The sequence below is a fragment of the Leptomonas pyrrhocoris genome, assembly GCF_001293395.1.
Source record: "Leptomonas pyrrhocoris isolate H10 chromosome Unknown, whole genome shotgun sequence".
Taxonomy (NCBI): domain Eukaryota; phylum Euglenozoa; class Kinetoplastea; order Trypanosomatida; family Trypanosomatidae; genus Leptomonas; species Leptomonas pyrrhocoris.
The window spans coordinates 2959095-2977450 of NW_015438357.1; the positions used below are offsets into that span (position 1 = coordinate 2959095).

Consider the following 18356-nt stretch of genomic DNA (forward strand, 5'->3'; position numbering starts at 1 on the left):
GGCGAACCGAAAAGAAAGAAAAAAGTAAGTTTCTGCGAAAGCTTCTCCATGCGAAGTGCAATGTCATTGAGCGCCTTTGTCGACCCGGATCTTTTCTTGAGAGTGGCTAAGGCCATCGTGTCGTCGATCTTCACACGAAGGCTCGACCCTGCAGGAATCCATCGCCGCAAGCATTCCACCGCCAGAACCACGGTGTCCGCTTCCAGCGTGTTTATGTGGCGCTACTCTGCTGCGGACCATGTTTCACCAACGCTCATGATTTCTTGGGGCTCGTCCCGCATCAACACCGCTCCCCAACCGGCTCCAGAGGCATCGGTGTAGAGGGTCATCAATGGCATTCTCGTTGCCATGGCCGGCGCTATCTCTCGTGGGCGGTTCTTCTGAGCCAGGTCGTACCACTATTTAAGTTTTGCATGCGCCGTTGGGCGTGTGCAGGCCGGCTCCTTCACCAGGAGAGGTGTCCGGCTGAGCGGAGACAGCCTTCGTCTAATGGGCTTCAGCGCCCAACAGAACTCTGCGATGCAGATATGTAGGAATGACGATCTGCGGAGGATTTGTGCGCACAGTCGCTCCAAGTCGCCGCACGCCACGCTTGGCGTCGGACCACCAAACATCTGGATCGTGTGATCTGCCACACCCACTTTGTGAACTGCGTGGTTGAAATATACCCCTTATGAAGTCTGAGACTTCTCCCGTGTACCTCTCATTCGCGTAAAGAGAAACTGGACACTCTTTTGCGGTGGTCAACATCCTCCTGAACACCGTTTGGACTGCTTGACGCGTGCCTGCGTACCGTATGTTGTCGATCTACACGTCGATTGAGGTTTGGGCTGGGTCGTTCACGATGAACCCTTTGCCCGTACACTTCAGACTGCCTGCCACGGTGGACGTGAGAATTTGCACGATTTCCGGTGAGGCCAAGTGTCCCATCGGAGGCCGCGTCAAGCACCACTGTGTACCGCTATTCGGATCTGGTAAGACGGAGCTTTCTTGGTCTCTTTCTGGGAGCTCGACCTGGAAGAAACTAGCCCTCAGGTCGTGTACGCTACCCATCTCGGCGTTCACTGCGTCGAGATGTATCGCAACGTGTAGGAGTGGCTCGTCTGGGCGGTAGCCTTGTGCGTCCAAATAGCCATTGCTCTTTTTCCTGACATCAGAAACTGATGTTTTCTGTGTGCTTAGGCTGTGTGCAAAGCAGTCTGCTCCAAGGAGGTGAAGGAGATCGTCCACACACTGGGGGATCTCTGGTCGCATGCGTGATCTAATTCTCTGAAAGTTGAGAGGCGCAACTTCCGACGCACCACGGATGTTGGAAGCCTTCTTCCGTGATGGCTGTTTTCTTCAGATTCTATGCGCCTCGACCGAGATAGCCGCCGCGACCTGCGGTACCTTCTTCTATTCGTCATTGCCGTGCAGAGACGATAGCATTTGTCTGCAAGCTGATAAAGCTGGTCTTGATGGTGTTGTGCCGTGGCTGGCCTTGCGGGTTCGCCGCTGTCCATTTCTTTCGCCAGTAGACAGTTTTCTTTCTTGTGTTTATCGGTGCTGCATCCAAAAGGGATCTGCTATGCGTTTCGCGATATCGAGAAGGTTGTCTCACTCTTCTCCATCTTCATAACTCATAGGAGTCGAGTTGCCTTTTGGGTTCCGATCATTTTCGCTAACGGCACGTGTTCGGTGATATAGCGAATCGTGTTGTGCAATGTGGCTTTGCCATCGCCATGCTTTGCTAACAGTGGAATGCATTTTTTCTTGAGCTGATTCTGCGCGGCACATGCTGTGAGGAAATTCAACGCGCCTCGTTTGATTGAGTGTGCTATCAGCGCTGGGTTTGCTTGTTTCAGCTCGCAGATCATCTGATGCATATTCATTGTTGTAAGCTGCGTTGATGCTGGGTTGTCCGCTTTCCGGCTGCTAAGAATTTGAGCGATTCGCCCCATATCGTTCGCGTCCTCGATCCCAACTAGAGCATATGCTTTGTAAGGATCTCGTGACGGTGTCTTTCCCGCTGTGAAGTGCATGACAATGTGCTGCAGGTTCACCAGCAATAAATTCTCCGCCGTCAATCCTTGAATAGCTCCCCAACGGCCTGCCGTTTTGCACGCCTGGAGTACCGCTGCGTGCTCGCGTGACCTGTCTTTCAGCGCTTCCATGACAAGCCCTATCTCCCTCCGTGTTGCCGGTGCGGTTTGCTTCTGTGAAGTTCGGTTGATAGAGTACGTTTTCAACATCATCTTCACGGAGATGTTTTCGGTTTGCAGAAGCTTCAATATTGCTCATGCAGTCACTGCGTCGGTTGACTTTGTGTTGTTGCTGACCTTCATTTGCGTGATTGCATTTGCAGACTGGTAGTCTATGTTCGTCGGCGAGGTTCTGTCGAGGTCGGTCTTCTTGGCGTGTTTCTTGGCTGCTGCAATGCCGTGCACCAAACTGCGTCAGATGTGTCTGCGGTTCTGCCACATTCTCGGGGTGACTCCCGCATAAATCGTGGCCACCACGGGTGTCGCTCTTAAGCGACTTTCCTTCCGATGTTGATGCTGCGGCGCGCGTTCGATGATTTTGATGATTTCCATCTTAAACCGCGAGAACTCTTGCAGGTGCTTCATTCGCTTTCTCGTGCTCGTTGACGGCCGGTAACAGCCGGATTATTGAAGGCTGAGGCACTCAGACCTCCAGTGCCCGTACTTGCCGCAAGCGTTGCAGTACTTTTCTTGACGTCGCTGTGCTTCTTCTTCGCGTCGCAAAGCTTTTCAAACTTCTTCATGTGAGGATTTTGCTCTGAAATGAGCGCTTTGTGAATCTCCTCCGAATTCACACCCGACGTTTCGGCAAGCATGTCTTGGAGTGCCTGGATGAGGTTTGGGCCGATCTCCAAATTACGAGATCTCTTTCACGTCATCTCGTCGGCAGAACTCTGGCATTTCAATGCCCAGAGAACAACCGTATCCCAAATGTTTGTGAGGCAGCGTTTCGCGGTTGGATAACTTCGAAGCGCATTTTCAAGGTCGCGTCGCAGGTAAATCTTGATGGCGATCGGCTCATCCGTGTTGAGGAAGCAATTCCACGTTTTTACATTGCATGGGTCGAGCTACGTCAGACCCTCAAGAGACGAAAGCGATGTTTGGACCCCTGTAGAATCGAGATCTACTTCGATCTCATCCACTTCGCTGTCGTCTATAAAGTGGGGCGCCTCCCGACTCACGGAGAAACAGCGCCAAGACAGGGGGTGGGGGGGATTTGTGTGGAAGAGGGCAACCCCTAATCCCAGTAAATGCTCTGTGTGGATGGGGAAACGCAAGAGAAAGTGCGTTGTCAACGGCTTCTTTGGTCAAGTTGCGGCTTTTCACATCCAAAAGCGCCTATTTGCTCTACGCTGGATAGTCTAACTTTAAACCCAGCACTTTTTTGTTAATTTGATGCTTTTCGGTTGAAATGCAAATCCCATGGAAACCATGTGGGCTTTATGACCAATGAATGACGCATACGTAACGCCCTTTTTTTCTAACAACGACCAGTATAATGAGGCCAAGCTCTATCACACAAGGTGCTTGTGGTGGCGATGAAACTACGAATCTCTTGATCTGAAGGGAAATCGGAGTGCTCTACAAACAAAAATACTCCGCTGTCTGCTGCGGTTTTACTTTCCCGAGGAAATGGAAATGCCAAGAGGTTTATTACTAGAACACGAACAATAACAAACAAAACCAGCAAACGGTGGAAAACAGGGAAAAGGTTCTACTAGTTTGTTTTGCTTTGAGGCTTCAAAAAAATATGTAAAAATGTAGCCAGAGGATAAATGCAAACGGTCGATGGAAAGAGCAGCGGAAAACAGATGAGATTCCCAATTCTGCGGCCAGGTATTATCATTGTATCGTCGAATGAGTTGTCGGGAAGTCGGCTTTGCTGTGCCGACGGCTGGTGCCTTCTCTGTTGCTCCCAATGAGCTTCGATCAAAGACGCCTTGCAAGTAGTGGCTGGACAAACAAAGTTATCATTCACTGATCACACAGAAGACATAAGAAGCTTTTCAAATCGAAGAGAAGAGATCATTCGTCTTGTCCGGATTAGTGAAACAAATTCCGACCAGAAAGAAAACTCTTACAGCAACACGATCGGAAAGCTGCAATGCTTTTGTTCTGTACTGCTTTCTGGTATTTACGGGAAGAACGATTTTGAGACAGGTGGCATAGAATGCTCGAAAGTCTCCCAGCCTGACTCTGAAATACGCATTCTAAAAACTAGGACCTTCACGATTTAGATGAGCGGTTGAGATTTACGCCGTACACGACATCTAGCGCAAATTTCCTTGTGTCCTTTACCCAGCGGTAGGACACTGGCATTCAGATCGAGTATCGCGAGGTTATAGAATCTGTTACCAAATATCGAGACCGACGGAAGTGTTCTAACTCTTGTTTCTTTGCAAGCGTGAGCACTTGAATTTCCATTCACAGTTTTGAAGTCTCCGAACAGGCAAATCGGGAAGTGGCAAGAAGCTCAGTTTGGGGCTGAATGTTTTTGTTTCGTGTTCAACAAGGCACCAAAAACTGCTTTTGAGCTTGTTTCGTCTCCTCACTGTCTTAAACACCGCAGCGCTTTTGCTTTGCCCATACGAGCTTCACATTAGTGCTTCTTCTTGCCTGACTGAAACTGGTAGATGAAATTGTGGGTGGACTTAGTTGAGTGAGCTATTATCGGCGGCGATGTTTCTTTTCTCCTGTCTCAATAGTAAACAACTGCCTCGATAGCCTTAAGACAGTCTTGGTTGCATTGACGAGGTGGATCGATTTTTTTTTCTCTCACTTACGGAATAATGACTTCCTGTCAAGGTTTTCTTTAATAACGGGGAAGTGGTCAATCTAAAGATGGAAAAGATATAGTTGAAATCCGATTTACTGTAACCTCAAACGCAATGCCCTGCTTGTTGCATGGACACAGTCGCAAATTGCTGAATCATCGAACCCAACAGTGCTTTGTCCTCTAAACTGTGCTTTGAATTGTTATTATTTCTATGTTTCGACACATTCACAGCGGAAGGAGCGCGAAAGTGCTTCGCATTTCTGTCGGGTTTTTGGACGCGGCATGAGATTTGGAAGGTCACACCCACACCCACACCACGCACACACGAAAGCAAAGCGGCAGAGCGTGATCTGCTGTTTGAAGAACGTTTTTTTTTTCTTTAAAAGACAATGGACTGATCGACAAGAGACTGAGTGTCTTTTGTGTGCGCTCTGAACGTTCCCTACATCTTGTGATAGTGACTGATTTAGTGAGGATGGCGTAAACGGGCAGTTTTATGGGTCGGTGTCTCTCGTCAGAATGGGTCAAGCAAGATTTAATAATTAATTTCCAGGCCCGGTCAATCTACTCTTTGTACTTGCTAACTCACAGTATTTCCTTTTTCTGAGCATCGTTATGCGAACAGTTGGTTTTGTGCGATTGTGTTAATGTACGCGCGCTGTTTAAGCACCAAAGCTGTCAACAGCGCGGTCTACCATTTTCTTCGTGTTGTTGTGGAATCGGACTTCAAGTTCTTTTCACTGTGAAATTGAATGTTGATGTATTTGTGAGCTGTTTGAAGCTGGATTATTGAGGAGTTGTAATTGCTTTGATGGCTGTATTGATTAGCGGTGAACCGCGGAGTTGTATCCTCCGCACATACATACCCGAATGTGTCCCAAACGTCTAGCCAAGGTTATAATTACTCAAAAGCAATTGGCAAGATTATAGGTGATTCGAAAGCGTTGCCTTCTTCGGCGTTTTCTGTCCTGATATTTCCGTTTATAGATCTTCAAAAGCATGTAGGTTACAGCGAGAGAAAATGGGTATATGAGGGTGATTTACATAGTAGTCGTTTTGTTGTTGTTGACGCGTGTTGATACGTTCAAAATCTGCTTTTCTTTCATGCGAATCAAGAAATTCTGGCTGACTCTTTACTCTCTAGGCGCAGCTTCAGAGTTTTAATTGCGATAGAATGCAATTATTTGAAACGCATTTTTTCTGTGGATTTGCATAGGTGTAGTAGTGCGCGCCCACCATTTTGGGAACAGCGATTGAATTCCGAAGCTTGAGTTTCCATGGAAACTACTCATGTTACTTGACGGTTTTAAATCGATATAATCAATAAAGAGTGTTGTCTTCTCGGTATGTGCTTGTAATCAAGCTCAGGTCTTTTGGAAAGAGACTTCTGTACGCTGATATGCATTGCAGCAGCTAGAAATGAAAGGATGCAACCGTCTTGGATGGTAACATGTAAGAACGACGTTTGACAAGTTTTGATAGAACGATGAAGTCAGCACATATGCAGAATATGACAGAGCTCAACGCCTAAAACCGAAATATTTCTCTCCGCAACCCGTCTCGTATTTGTATTCTTTTGAGTCATTCGTGCAGTTTTTATTCTATCCGAAACAATTACTGTTTTAAAATCTACCGCTCTCTTTTCGTTGTCTTTTTCCGTTTTTACATTCGTTTGAGAGCAATGTCTCGCATTTTTGCTGATGTGACGTCCGCATCCAAGTGCGCCGTGTTGTTTCCCAAGACTATTGCGGCGTGTGAGGAGCTCGTCAAGGCGGCGAAGGCGCGCACTGAGCAATCGCTCAGCAAGATCTACGAAATCAGCGCAGCAGATCGTACATACGACAACACAGCAAAAACATTCGACGTTGCGGCAACAGAGCTGGATGTCTCTGCCAGTCTGCTCTCCGTTGTTGCAAGTGTCTCTCCCAGCAAAGAACTCCGCGATGAGGCGACAAAGCAGGTTGTGGAGCTGGAGAGCTTCGCCATCGACAGCTTCGAGTCGAACCGCCGCCTCTACTCCGCGCTCAAGGAGGTGTGCGCCGCCCCTGCGTACAATGCGGTGTACGGAAGTGGAAAGGCTCCCCGGGAATACACGTACTGGATGGAGGAGCAGCTGGCTCACTATCGCCGCAAGGGTATGGAGCTGCCGGAGGAAGAGTTCCAGAAGGTGGTCCAACTCCAGAAGGAGCTTGCGGCGCTGTGCACAAAGTTTCAGCAGAACATCAGCGAGGACAAGACAGAGGTGCACTTTAAGCCGGAGGAGCTGAAGGGCGTGCCGGAAAACATTGTATCGGCACTGCAGCGTAACGGCGAGGGTGAGTACATCCTGAAGATGGACTATCCCACGTATTTTGGGGTGATGAAGAACTGTGAGGTTGCGTCGACGCGTCAGGGGATGGCGCGCATGTTCAACAACCGCGCCTACCCGGTGAACGATGCGGCGCTGAAGGAGATCATCGAGAAGCGGCACCAGCTTGCGATACTGCTGGGGTACCCGTCGTTTGCGCACCTGTACATCTCCGACAAGATGGCGAAGACACCGGAGACGGCGCAGACGTTCGTGGACGAGCTAATCCCGAAGCTGCAGAAGAAATGGGCGACAGAGGCAGAGCTCATCAAGAAGCACCTGCACCCCAGCTGCTCGCTGTCGGCGAACGGCGAGATTGAGGCGTACGACATCCCCTTCATGATCAACCAGATCAAGAAGACACTGCTGAACGTGAGCGAGACGGAGATCCAGGAGTACTTCCCGATGGACGTGACGGTTAAAGCGCTGTTTGACATTTACCAGGCGTTCTTCGACGTGACGTTCAGTCAAATCGACAACGGGTCGGAGCTATGGCACAGTGACACGAAGACGCTAGAGGTGAAGGAGAACAAGAGCGGCTGTGTCCTGGGGTACATCATTCTGGACCTCTTCCCTCGTGAAGGCAAGTATTCTCATGCGTGCTGCCACTCCGTCGTTCCTCCTGTGCTGCTTCCAATTGAGGGTTCGCAGTTCTCGCCGGCTCTCGCGGTGGTGATCGCGAATTTTCCGGCTTCCACGGCAGAGCGTCCTGCGCTCTTCTTGCATGATGACGTAGAGACTTTCTTCCATGAGTTTGGCCACGCCATTCACGGGTTGATGGGACGCACCCGCATGACAACTTTTGCCGGAACACGGGTGAAGCGCGACTTTGTGGAGTTGCCGTCGCAGATGCTGGAGGAATGGCTGTGGGAACCTGAGATTCTGCAGAAGATCACGAGTCACTACAAGACGAAAGAGCCACTGCCGCGCTCCTTGATCGACGCAAAGGTGGCGTCTAAGAATGCGTTCAGCGGTCGTGACATGTTGCGCCAGTTGCAATTTGCCACGTATTCTCTTCACATTTTTGGCCTCCCGTTCTCTGAGCAGCCACAGGAGAAGCTGAATACCACGCAGCTGTTCTACGACATTGAGCCGCGTGTGATGCCGGGCATGAACTATGAGCACGACACCCACTTTGAGAGCGCTTTCGGACATCTGACCGGTTACGGCGCCGGTTATTATGGATACATGTGGTCGAAGGTGTTCGCCCTTGATGTTTTTGAGTACATCCGCTCCCACAACGGCTTGCTTGACCCTAAGTTGGGCAATCGCTATGTGGATTGCATCATCGGTGTCGGTGGCAGTCAGGATCCGAATGACATGCTCGCGCGGTTTTTGGGCCGCAAGCCGAACAGCGAGGCGTTTTTGCGAAGCATCGGTGTCTGAAGAGAGACTTTATGCTCTCGAGATTAAGATGCTTTCTTGTGCTTGTAAGAGCACCATAGGCGACATATTTTGACTCACCAGTATCATCGCCTGAGCACGCAGGGAAGGCATTTAGCGTAATAAAAGATATATAAGCTCAGGGCTCGTTGAAGAACCTATGACTCCCTTTCGTCTTGTGCTTTTTCTTTCACCAAATGTCCTTATTTTTAAAGTTCCATTATGTTGAGAGATAAAATCATGGGAAAGACAATACACACACAAAACGCATTTACACAAACACTAATGTGCTTTCTCTCAACAACGTTTGCGCCGCGAGAACTTTCACAATTCGTAACATGCATGTGCTTTTTTTTTTGCGAGCGACACTAGGAGCTCTGCCACTTTTTGTTTTTCCATCCCGTTTGGCATTTATGTTGGTAAATCCTTGGGGGCAATTCCACTTTCGCCGCTTCTTCTACCTTCTCTTTCACTTTCTTGTCTTTCAGGTAGAAAACCGTTTTGAGAAGCTGTAGTGCTGTCATGCAGCAAATGATCGCCTAAGATCTCTTGAAATTTGGCAAGACAAATGGATTTCTCATCCTCCTCTGATAGCGATTTAGAGGAAGAGCTTAACCGAAATTTTCGACGCGAGCGCAGAGAGCAGGGCGGCATTGTGCGCACGGCATCTTCCGCGCGTTCCGAGGCACGACGCTACACGCTACCGGACGGACACTCCATTGAAGTACGTAGAGGTTGCATATACATTCCTTTTCGTGAGATCTACGTTCATGTATTGCAGGCTCTTTGTTGCCCTCAAAAGTGGTTCGGCGACGGCCGCATTCCATGTCGAAGGCGGAAACCGCTCTCCCCAGACTTGGTCAGCCTTATCAGAGTGTCAGATCTAACAAGCAGTCCTCGTCGAGACGAAGTGATCGCCTTGGCTGACGCCACTGAAAACGGGTTCTTTATCTTCGCAGAAGTGCGGGACATCAGCGCGTCGCCGTCGTCCCCACCCTTTACAGAGCCACAATGCCACTCGCTTCAGTCGCAGAAAACGTTTGATCCATTTGTTGACACTCGCTTTCAACGCATAATGCAGTTAAGCCGATGGCGTTTCACGCTGAAGCATTCCCCTGCTCTTAAGGAATACCGCCACGATGTGTGGAGCTCTTCCGAGGTTCCACGGCTTTCACATGAGGTTTGCTGTTATGACGACGACTTGGGTCTCTTGTGGAAGTTTGACGGGCAGGACGGCGCTCTCTACATGCTGCGCTACACAGAAGCTACGGCCGCTTTTTCGCAGACCCTTTTTGCCACGATACCGTTTCCTCCACAAGTGTGTTTGCAGATGCAATACCTGCCAGGAAAAGAAGATGAACATGCGTTTCACACGGTTCAATTTCACTTAGTCATAATCGGAGTGTCTCACGTGGCTATAGCGTCGCTGTCAATTAACCGCGATCAATCGAGTGATGCTGCTGTTCCCCAAGCGTCGCTGCAGCACGTGCAAACAGTTGCGCTTTGTTTATCCGATGCCGCGTGTGGGTGCACACGCGCACACAACTCCACTTGCGAGTTGCCCGACCTCTGGCTCGGTGCGGGACGGAGCATTTTTAAGTTTGCGCAGCGGGACAGCGGAGACTGGAGCAAATCACGGGTTACGTCGTTTTCTACCACCGATGTGACGGCGTTGGCTGTGCAAGCAGCGGGAACGTCCACATTAGGTTTCACGGTAGCAGGGATGCGCAACGGAACGCTGCAGCTGGTGGCGGATGGCGTTCGGCGCCACGCGAAGTTTGATACCACTGTTCGGCATCACGGTTCTGACATAAAATTTGTTTTCGAAATTCCAGACGTACCATACGGCTTCGTGTCGATTGCACGGAATGGAGAGACGAAGGTGTGGGATGCACGTCTCTTGAGTCAGGAAAAGGATCCGGTGCGAACTCTGCTCAAATCGCGTCCCGATGGCGGGCAGGCCGGTGTGTGTAGTGCGGCGCTCGCCGGTAATGTGCTAGCGGTTTCCTCTGCGTCGACTGGACTCACGTGTGTGGATATACCGCTGTACACAACACTATTGCATACCGTACAGAATATCTCGTCCTCGACACGCATTGTACTAGGGACAAGGAACGGCATTTTCTATGATCTTTACACATTCAGTCCGTATTTTGTTCAACGGTTTGAGCTTTGCAGTTGAGTTTGTGCCAAGGAATTACGATTAACTTAAGGATGTGTTTTCTGTCTCTCTTTTTTTCTATTTGCTGTTCAACGTCTGCTTTCTTTTTTCTTCTTCTGCTACCGCTATGAAAATTTGTATTGCCGTTTACACGCAGGGTATCTGAGCTCTTGAAAAACACAATAAAACATATAACTCGTAGGTGGCGTAATGCATTTCCTTTTGGTTTTCGCTCTCCCAATAATTTACATCGACATGTATTATCTATTTCAAATGTGTTTCGCCTGAGGTTGCCCTCAACTCTCTCTCGCCTGAATATGTATAATTTGCGGTCGCCAAACTCTCCTTTTCCTTCTTCCTCTTGAGTCTTTTTGAACACACAATCACATGTTTGTACACGCACGTTGGCACCCTTAATAAAGACCACACAAATGGGGATATGCGTTACGCATCCGGCCTCCGTCGTCTCGGAGGATGCTTCAACGCTGTCGCGATCGCGACGTAGCACAGCGGTGCCACTGGCGTCTTTTGAACGAGCATCCGCAGGTGCTCCGGCGTCCACACTCGCGCCCTCGGATCCGGCCGCAGTAGTGAATAAGTCCATGAGTTCGGACAGGCCCTTTGCTGGTTACGATTATCACGTGTGGTCTGATATGCTGCAGAACACTGCCGAATCCGCAGAAGCGGCGCTGGCCGCGGAAAAAGCGCAGCGGTCGTCATCGATCGCCGTGCTTCAACGAATTAGCATGCAGCGTGTCTCCGTATCAGCGGAGAAGGTGTCTTTGTTAGAGGATTTTAAAATGGGCCGAAATGGTGAGAGGGGAGCGTCAAATCGCTGCAGTACCAGAGGACGAGTGAGGGGTTTGAGTAACTCCTTCAACGAGGTGTACTCCCAGCTGCAAAACATTGCACCTCGGCAAGAGAGTGAGGAAAAAGTAGATTATTTAAAGCGCATCTTTTCCTTGATGGACACGCAAAAAAGAGGAAGCATTTCCGGGTTGCAACTCGCAACATGCTTGCTCAATGACGCAAACCGCGCATCCATGGACATCATGATGGCTGCCGCAGATCGCGACAGAGACGGGTACCTGAACGAAAACGAGTTTGTGTCATTTTTCGTCCACGTCGAGGACGGCGATTCGTGCCTTCAAGCAGACAAAAACGATGCGCTGCTAGCCTCCTCCCTGAGTCACTCCAGCTCCAGTGAGGAGGCGTCCTCGCAAAATCTGACGGTGGATTCGGTACGGCTGCTGGACGCATCGCCGAAAGTCGCTGCAAAGAAGCGCTCGGTGCGCATGCGGGGGGTGGAGGTAACGAATTTGCCAAGCCAGTCGAGCAGAATCAAATGCATAGCGCTCTCTCAAGATGGGGAGCTGTACGCGGTAGCACATCGACACGACAACATCGCCCATGTGTACTCCTTGGACGGGAAGGAAGTTCGACGCCTTGTCGGGCATCAAGAGTCGCTGCTGGGGATCGCCTTCTCGGCTGATCGTAAACACGTCGTCACCGCCGCGCGGGATAATTTTTTAGTCTCCTGGGATCGCACAGTCGGTCTGGAGTGCAGCTTCTTTGAGCACCCGGGCATTGTGACAGCGGTGGCAATCAGCTGGGACGGTAAATTTCTTTACAGTGGGTGCCAAGACAACCTCCTGCGCAAAATCACAGCCTCCAAGGCAAAGCTGCGCGCCGTGCTGCCCGAGATCCCTTGCAACGCACCCGGCGTCATTGTCGCCCTCGGAGCACAGCACACAAAGAACGAGGTGATGGCGTTCTCTCGCAGCTGCGACCAGTGGGCATACATCTGCAGCGCACAGAGCTTGCAACTCATTGCGCAGCTGAGCGGTCACGAATCGTTAGTGTGGCAGACGTTTTTTAATTACGACGACAGTCTTTTGCTGACATGCTGCGAATTGAAAATAATATTATGGGAGGGCTCCTCGTTTGCTTCTTTGCGTGTTTTCAGCAGTGCAGCCTTTGCCACTCCGTATTCTTCAGATTGTGAAGTATTGTGGACAACTGCAATCTTTGGCGGGAAGGACTACCACAATGTTGTGTTTTGTTTTAATTCTAACGGTCAGATGCACATGATAAGCTGCGATGATGAAAGCGGCGAGAGTTTGTTTGACCTGCAGCTGCGCTCTAATGTCTACACGGCGTCAAATTTTGTGGGGGATACCATGGTGTGCGGTGACGACAATGGCAATGTCTACCGCGTTCGCATTACATGATCTCCTCTCTTTGGACTTGCCTTTTCAACCTCTGTTTTTCCTCACAGACAGTAATATGATTTGTGTTAAGCAGCCCGTGCAACTCTTTTCATCTGTTACCTGCCTCTTACTCCGCTCTCTCATTTGATGTATTTATTTTTCTGTTCATTGCTACGTTGCATCCAGAGTCTTTGAAAATTCAATGTCATTCCCTTTTATACAGCGCTGATTTTGCTCCTTCCCTCTAGTGTGATTGTTTAAACCGCGTCTTTCTGGAACCTTCTTTATCCTTTCCTATTTGTTCTTCGTTGAATACTAAAAACAACGTGTCTAAAAAATGATATGATCCTGTCCACCTCTTTGTTGCTGGCAAAGAGTTGCGTTTGTTTTGATTTCTCGAGCGCTGCTTACATGAGAAAGGATCTTGCGGCTGAATGGCTATCCACCCCGTGTCACATCCAGTTACATGTATATATTCTAAGGTCGTTATAGCTGTTGTTTGAGTGTACTATAAGCTTAATCTGATTAGTTTTTCCTCTCTATTTGCTTAGCGAAATCGTTTTCTCTTGCTTCGCTCATCTAGCGATGAAGTCAATGACCAGTAAGAACAAAGAGAATCTTAACTCACCAGCATCCGCGGCGCTGTCATGCGTAGCAGTTGCAAGTTTTGCTTATGCCTCTTTTTCGACGGCATTCAACGAGTGTCTATTCTCTTCGCATGAACCTATGTTTCCTCGATCGCGGATTCTTTTACGGTCTCGAGGAAGGAGCATTATAACTCTGTCCAAAAAAGAAGAGGCACACACTATTTTTGTTTGCTTTCCTGCGTTCATCTTTCACACCTTTGTAGCCATTTCTGCCGCTCCTTTCTCTTAGCCACTTATCAACCTCTGCCTTTTTTTTCTTTTGCAATAAGCCCCAACTGCACAATCTTATGCAACTGTAAAGAAGGAACAACAGTAAACTGCTTCGGGTGGAATATGAGCGCGCTCATTGAAAGTGTCGTGCAAAGTAATGCTGGAGATACACTCACACCCGCACAGTTACATGCGTTAATCGGACTTGTGAGTGCCTCTCCTGTTGTTCTGCCTCGCACGCATGCTTTGTTCCAAAAACTCTCCGCTAATTTTTCTCATCTTTCGACATCAGAAGAGTCGTTGCTGAGCGTCAAGCTATGTCTTCTTCTTTGCGCAGCAGTCCCGCTGAGGGATGTCGTGTTCTCCATTGTGGAGAACCACAGCGAGGCCGTTGAGTCCGCAGTCGCGCCAAGCATTGCCTCGCTTTCAGCTCCGCGATCGTCGAGCACCTCTTTGTCAGTCGGCAGTGAAGGTGAAAAGATTCTGTCGTATCTGATTTTAGTCATGCTCGCGGCAGGTAAGGCGAAAATGAAGGCCAAAGATCTTGTCGAGTTTGTGGGCTTGAATGTGGAAAGTGCGACGCAGATCCTTGTGATGTTATACGCTGATGTGTGCGGAGCCGTACCTGGCGTAGCCCCTGTGGTTTCCGGCTCGCTTCAGACGTATCTTTCTCTCTGCGTTGTGCAGGTGCTGCATCAGCTGACCTTCTGGACGACGTACGACGACCTGCTCTCGCAATTTGGAATCGGAAGCAACACCCAAAAAGCAGTTTCGAAAAACACCGATGGTACACCCCTTGGGGTGTCTGCCGGGCCATACCGGCATCATGTAGGACAGATAATCTCCTACTTGATCAAGTACGACTTCTGCCGGTTCGCGGTCACGCACATGTCGAGACTTACTCGCTCGCTTTCAGAACCCGTCCTAGACAGCGAGCCTCAGCTCCGCGAGCACCTTACGCTCTTCAAATCGCTGTTGACGCAGACAGATCAGTTTGTCAGTGCGCTCCGTCGGATCATTTCCAAATACGGATTTTTGGAAAACGTCTGCGATCCGCTCATGCAAGCACTCTCTGGGCAACAACTCCTCACCGCGGAACATGTCGCGTTGCTTATCCAATGCGTAGACGTGGCCGCCACTGTGGCGTTCCGCAGCAGCGAGAGCCATCGGTACTGGAACGGGAAGAAAACTGCGCTGCTCAACGTAGTCGAGAACGCGACCGTGAGATCAGCCGAGTTTGACGCCGCAAGTGGCGAAGAGATGTTCACGGAGCTTGTGGCGCAGTTGGTGCGATTAGTCGTCAACTCGCAATGCAGCGCACCGGCCGCTGCAGTCCATCAGCTGTGGAAGATTCATCTTGATGAAATTGGCAAGCAGCGCGTTGCGCACCGGCTGAGCAACCCCAGAAGTCGCAACAGACCAATTGATGTTTTCACCCCAGTGTACGATGCGCTACGATCCGTCTTCCGGGTTGACAGCGATGCTCCTGCCGTCGTTGCCGAACAAAGACTCTACGCAAAGAGCGCCTCAAGGGAGCAGCGCCGGCAAGGCTGTCAACCCACTCCGCACACCAGCGGCTGGGGACGAAATCGAAATCGAAGTCGTGGGCGAAGGCGCGACGACGACGAAGGCCGGCGGCGACGCTCGCGAAGTCGTGGCGGGGGCCGCCCGTGTCGGTGGCGCCAATCGCGGCGACAGCGAAGGAAGAGGCGGTTTCAAATTTTTGCCCAGCACCAATCTCAAAGCACGGAACTCGACGCAGCCAGTCTCGAGCTCCTAGAAGCAGACGACACTAGCGGCGATTCTTCGTCGGACGATAGCGAGGAGGAAAGGACGAAAGCAACAACGGCCTCGCCGGACTTGTCGCGGTGGCGGCGTGGGCCTCCGCCACGCTCCGTACCAACACGATACGTCTGTTCGCTCTGCCACGCCTTAATTCAGTCGACTCCTGTGCTATCTTCAGCGGGATACATTTTTGACGAAGATGTCATATTAGACTATCTGAAATACTACCATGTTTGCCCTATTTCTGGTGCGCCATTGTTGCCTTCCGATCTGGTGGTAGACACGCTACTGAAGGAGGAACTCAATAAAGTCAGGGGCAATTTTATTTAACGCATTTTAATACTGTTTAAATTGTGTCTGCTTTGGTATCACTCGCTCTTTATGCGCATGAAACGAAAGTAACACAATTTTTTTTCTTTTGTGGGGTTACGAGTACAAAATTTTGCCATTCTGTTTAACGAAGCGTCTTCAAACGGATGACCTTTTTTTCAAGTTGTGACAGATGCGCACTTCTGGGCTCATCGCATGCGAGCAGGTGTATGCTTTTCTTTGTTTAACTCTGACGTGCTCAGAGGATTCTTGAGTTTCTTCGTGAAAAGCAAGTTCTTTGAAACCAAATTCTGTGTAATTGAATCCGTGACGAACCGATTGATACACGCGTCACGCCAATCCTCCTTTCCTAAAATACTCATTTACTGCTGTTGTCTTGATCTTTTTCTTCTCTTCTTTTTTTGGCCTCCTTCCCTTTTTATGCGCATCACCTCTGCCGTGAAAGAATCTGCACTCTCCAACGTTGTCCTCTTTTTTCTTTTCTGCATTTTATTCCGCCGCGCATTTTATTTTCCTATATTTTATTTCCTATATATTTTATTTGCTTCGAGTAAGCTATTTTCAGATCATGCGTCGCTTCTTCCTACCGGCGCCGACTGTTAGCGCCTTGGCTTTGTCGGCCCGTTGTGCTACCATGAAGGCGCGCAACAGCCAGGCACCGTGTGTGCCGGACTTCAACGACGATACGACGTACCGCCAACGCTCAACGTGGTATTTGGTCAAGGCATTGATTCTCCTGCGACTCTGCGGCGTCAACTATCTCGCCACTAATTCGGTCCAGGTAATGAAGAAGTTCGAGAAGGCCCTGGGCACAAAGCTGACGTACAACATCCTCGTAAAGAAGTCCTTTTACAACTACTTTTGCGCCGGCGAAAACGACCAGGAGGTGCGCGAGACCATCGACAAGATGGCGAAGACCAACGTTGGTGCTGTGCTCGACTACGCCGCAGAGGCCGACACTGAAGGCTTCGCCCCCGAGCCTGGCTTGGCTGTCGGGCCCGAGATTTGCATGTCGCGGCTCGTTACGAAGTGCAACGTCGAGTACCCGATGAGCGAAAGCACCTTTGACCAGAACATGAAGCTTTACATGATGTGCATCATGCACGCATCCCTTTACAGCCCTTGCGACGCGGCGGGCGTGGCGGCGGTAAAGGTGACGGGCATGTGCGACCCGCAGCTTCTCGCCCGCGTCTCTGCTATCCTGATGTCCGTGCACCAAAGCTGGAGTAAGCACTTCACGGGCGAGAACGAGACCGTCAAGCTGGAGGAGTGCCGTGTGGTCATGGGCTTGCACCGCAAGCATCAGCTGTTTGTCACGTACGAGCAGCTGCGCGCGGGCTTTGACAAGTACAACCCATCGAACAAGCTCACTGATGAGCAGTTCAAGGAGATTGCGAAGGCGCTTGACCGGCGAAACGTTGGCAAGGTGAATTACTTTGAGTACAAGGAGATGCTCACGGAGGCGCTCATTGCCCTGGAGCCCACGCCCGTGCAGAAGGCACTCATCGAAGGTCTACCGCAGATGAGCAGCAAGGAAAAGGAGCTGTGGAAGAACGTCAACAACCGTCTCGGGCTGATCGCGCAGACGGCAAGGGTACTGAACGTGCGCATGCTGGTCGATGCGGAGCAGACATTCTACCAAGTGGCCATCGACGCCATCGTGGCCTCCCTACAGAGGGAGTACAACAAGGAGGTGCCCGTGGTGTACAACACGTACCAGTGCTACCTTACCTATGCGCAGGACCGCATCGACAACGACCTCGTCCGCGCCCGTCATATGGACTTCCACTGGGGTGGTAAAATCGTTCGCGGTGCGTACATGATACAGGAACGCGCGTCGGCAGAGAAGGATAGCTACACGAGCCCCATCTGGCCCACAATCGAGGAGACGCACAAGTGCTACAACGCAGCCGCCGAGCAGATCTTGAAAAAGTTCGAAAAGGAGCCGAACAAGAAGCACGAGGTGTTCTTTGGCACGCACAACAAGGAGTCACTGGAGGTCATCACCGCGTTGGTGCTGCAGCACCCCGACGTTCAGTCGCGCGTGTTCTTTGGACAGCTGTTCGGCATGCGTGACAACCTCACCGTACCACTTGCGAAGGCTGGCTTCCATGTCTACAAGTACTTACCGTATGGACCTGTGAGGGAGACCATCCACTACCTCGGCCGCCGTGCTGTTGAAAACGCGTCTATCCTCACCAACGGTGGCAACTGCGAGACAGTAATGATGAAAAATGAGCTGAAGCGCCGTTGTGGTCTCCGGCAAAAGAAACACTGAATGCAAAACGTTTTTTTTTCCCTCCGCCTTTATTTTCCTTTTTTTCTTTTCTCACTTTTAATATGTCGTTCAGCGAGTTAAAGTGGTGGAAGCATAGTCGCTTTGGTGACGACTTGCCCCCCCCCCCTCCCCCTTTTTTTTTTCAATATCCCTTTCCGATACTGCCCGCTAGCTATTATAAAGCGGCCTGGAGGGTGTGGAGGAAGTG

The 18356-nt window shown here is 50.3% G+C and overlaps 6 protein-coding genes across 9 annotated transcripts; 5 read left to right on the plus strand and 1 right to left on the minus strand.

The window, feature by feature from the left end:
* Positions 1-1619: 1619 nt before the first annotated feature.
* Positions 1620-2234, minus strand: ABB37_00969 (hypothetical protein; the record flags this gene model as incomplete). The annotated part of the gene is made up of 1 exon (XM_015797373.1): positions 1620-2234. One exon carries the CDS (start codon positions 2232-2234, stop codon positions 1620-1622), a length of 615 nt encoding a protein of 204 aa, XP_015665381.1.
* A 4154-nt stretch (positions 2235-6388) lies between these two features.
* On the plus strand, positions 6389-8530 carry ABB37_00970 (putative mitochondrial thimet oligopeptidase; the record flags this gene model as incomplete). Its single annotated transcript, XM_015797374.1, has 1 exon — positions 6389-8530. Exon 1 carries the CDS (start codon positions 6479-6481, stop codon positions 8528-8530), a length of 2052 nt encoding a protein of 683 aa, XP_015665382.1. The 5' UTR covers positions 6389-6478.
* A 483-nt stretch (positions 8531-9013) lies between these two features.
* ABB37_00971 (hypothetical protein) lies at positions 9014-10709 on the plus strand (the record flags this gene model as incomplete). Its single annotated transcript, XM_015797375.1, has 1 exon — positions 9014-10709. Exon 1 carries the CDS (start codon positions 9096-9098, stop codon positions 10707-10709), a length of 1614 nt encoding a protein of 537 aa, XP_015665383.1. The 5' UTR covers positions 9014-9095.
* Positions 10710-11052: 343 nt separating this feature from the next.
* ABB37_00972 (hypothetical protein) lies at positions 11053-12919 on the plus strand (the record flags this gene model as incomplete). 2 transcript variants are annotated; one of them, XM_015797376.1, is made up of 1 exon in its annotated part: positions 11053-12919. In XM_015797376.1, exon 1 carries the CDS (start codon positions 11120-11122, stop codon positions 12917-12919), a length of 1800 nt encoding a protein of 599 aa, XP_015665384.1. In that variant the 5' UTR covers positions 11053-11119. The 2 variants fall into 2 exon arrangements, with proteins under 2 accessions (XP_015665384.1, XP_015665385.1); XM_015797377.1 differs by having other exon boundaries at positions 11109-12919.
* An 853-nt stretch (positions 12920-13772) lies between these two features.
* On the plus strand, positions 13773-15870 carry ABB37_00973 (hypothetical protein; the record flags this gene model as incomplete). 3 transcript variants are annotated; one of them, XM_015797378.1, is made up of 1 exon in its annotated part: positions 13773-15870. In XM_015797378.1, exon 1 carries the CDS (start codon positions 14260-14262, stop codon positions 15868-15870), a length of 1611 nt encoding a protein of 536 aa, XP_015665386.1. In that variant the 5' UTR covers positions 13773-14259. The 3 variants fall into 3 exon arrangements, with proteins under 3 accessions (XP_015665386.1, XP_015665387.1, XP_015665388.1); XM_015797379.1 differs by having other exon boundaries at positions 13813-15870; XM_015797380.1 differs by having other exon boundaries at positions 13845-15870.
* Positions 15871-16313: 443 nt separating this feature from the next.
* Positions 16314-18148, plus strand: ABB37_00974 (putative mitochondrial proline oxidase, mitochondrial precursor-like protein; the record flags this gene model as incomplete). The annotated part of the gene is made up of 1 exon (XM_015797381.1): positions 16314-18148. The coding sequence occupies exon 1, from the start codon at positions 16439-16441 to the stop codon at positions 18146-18148; it is 1710 nt and encodes a 569-aa protein (XP_015665389.1). The 5' UTR covers positions 16314-16438.
* Between the last annotated feature and the right edge of the window lie 208 nt (positions 18149-18356).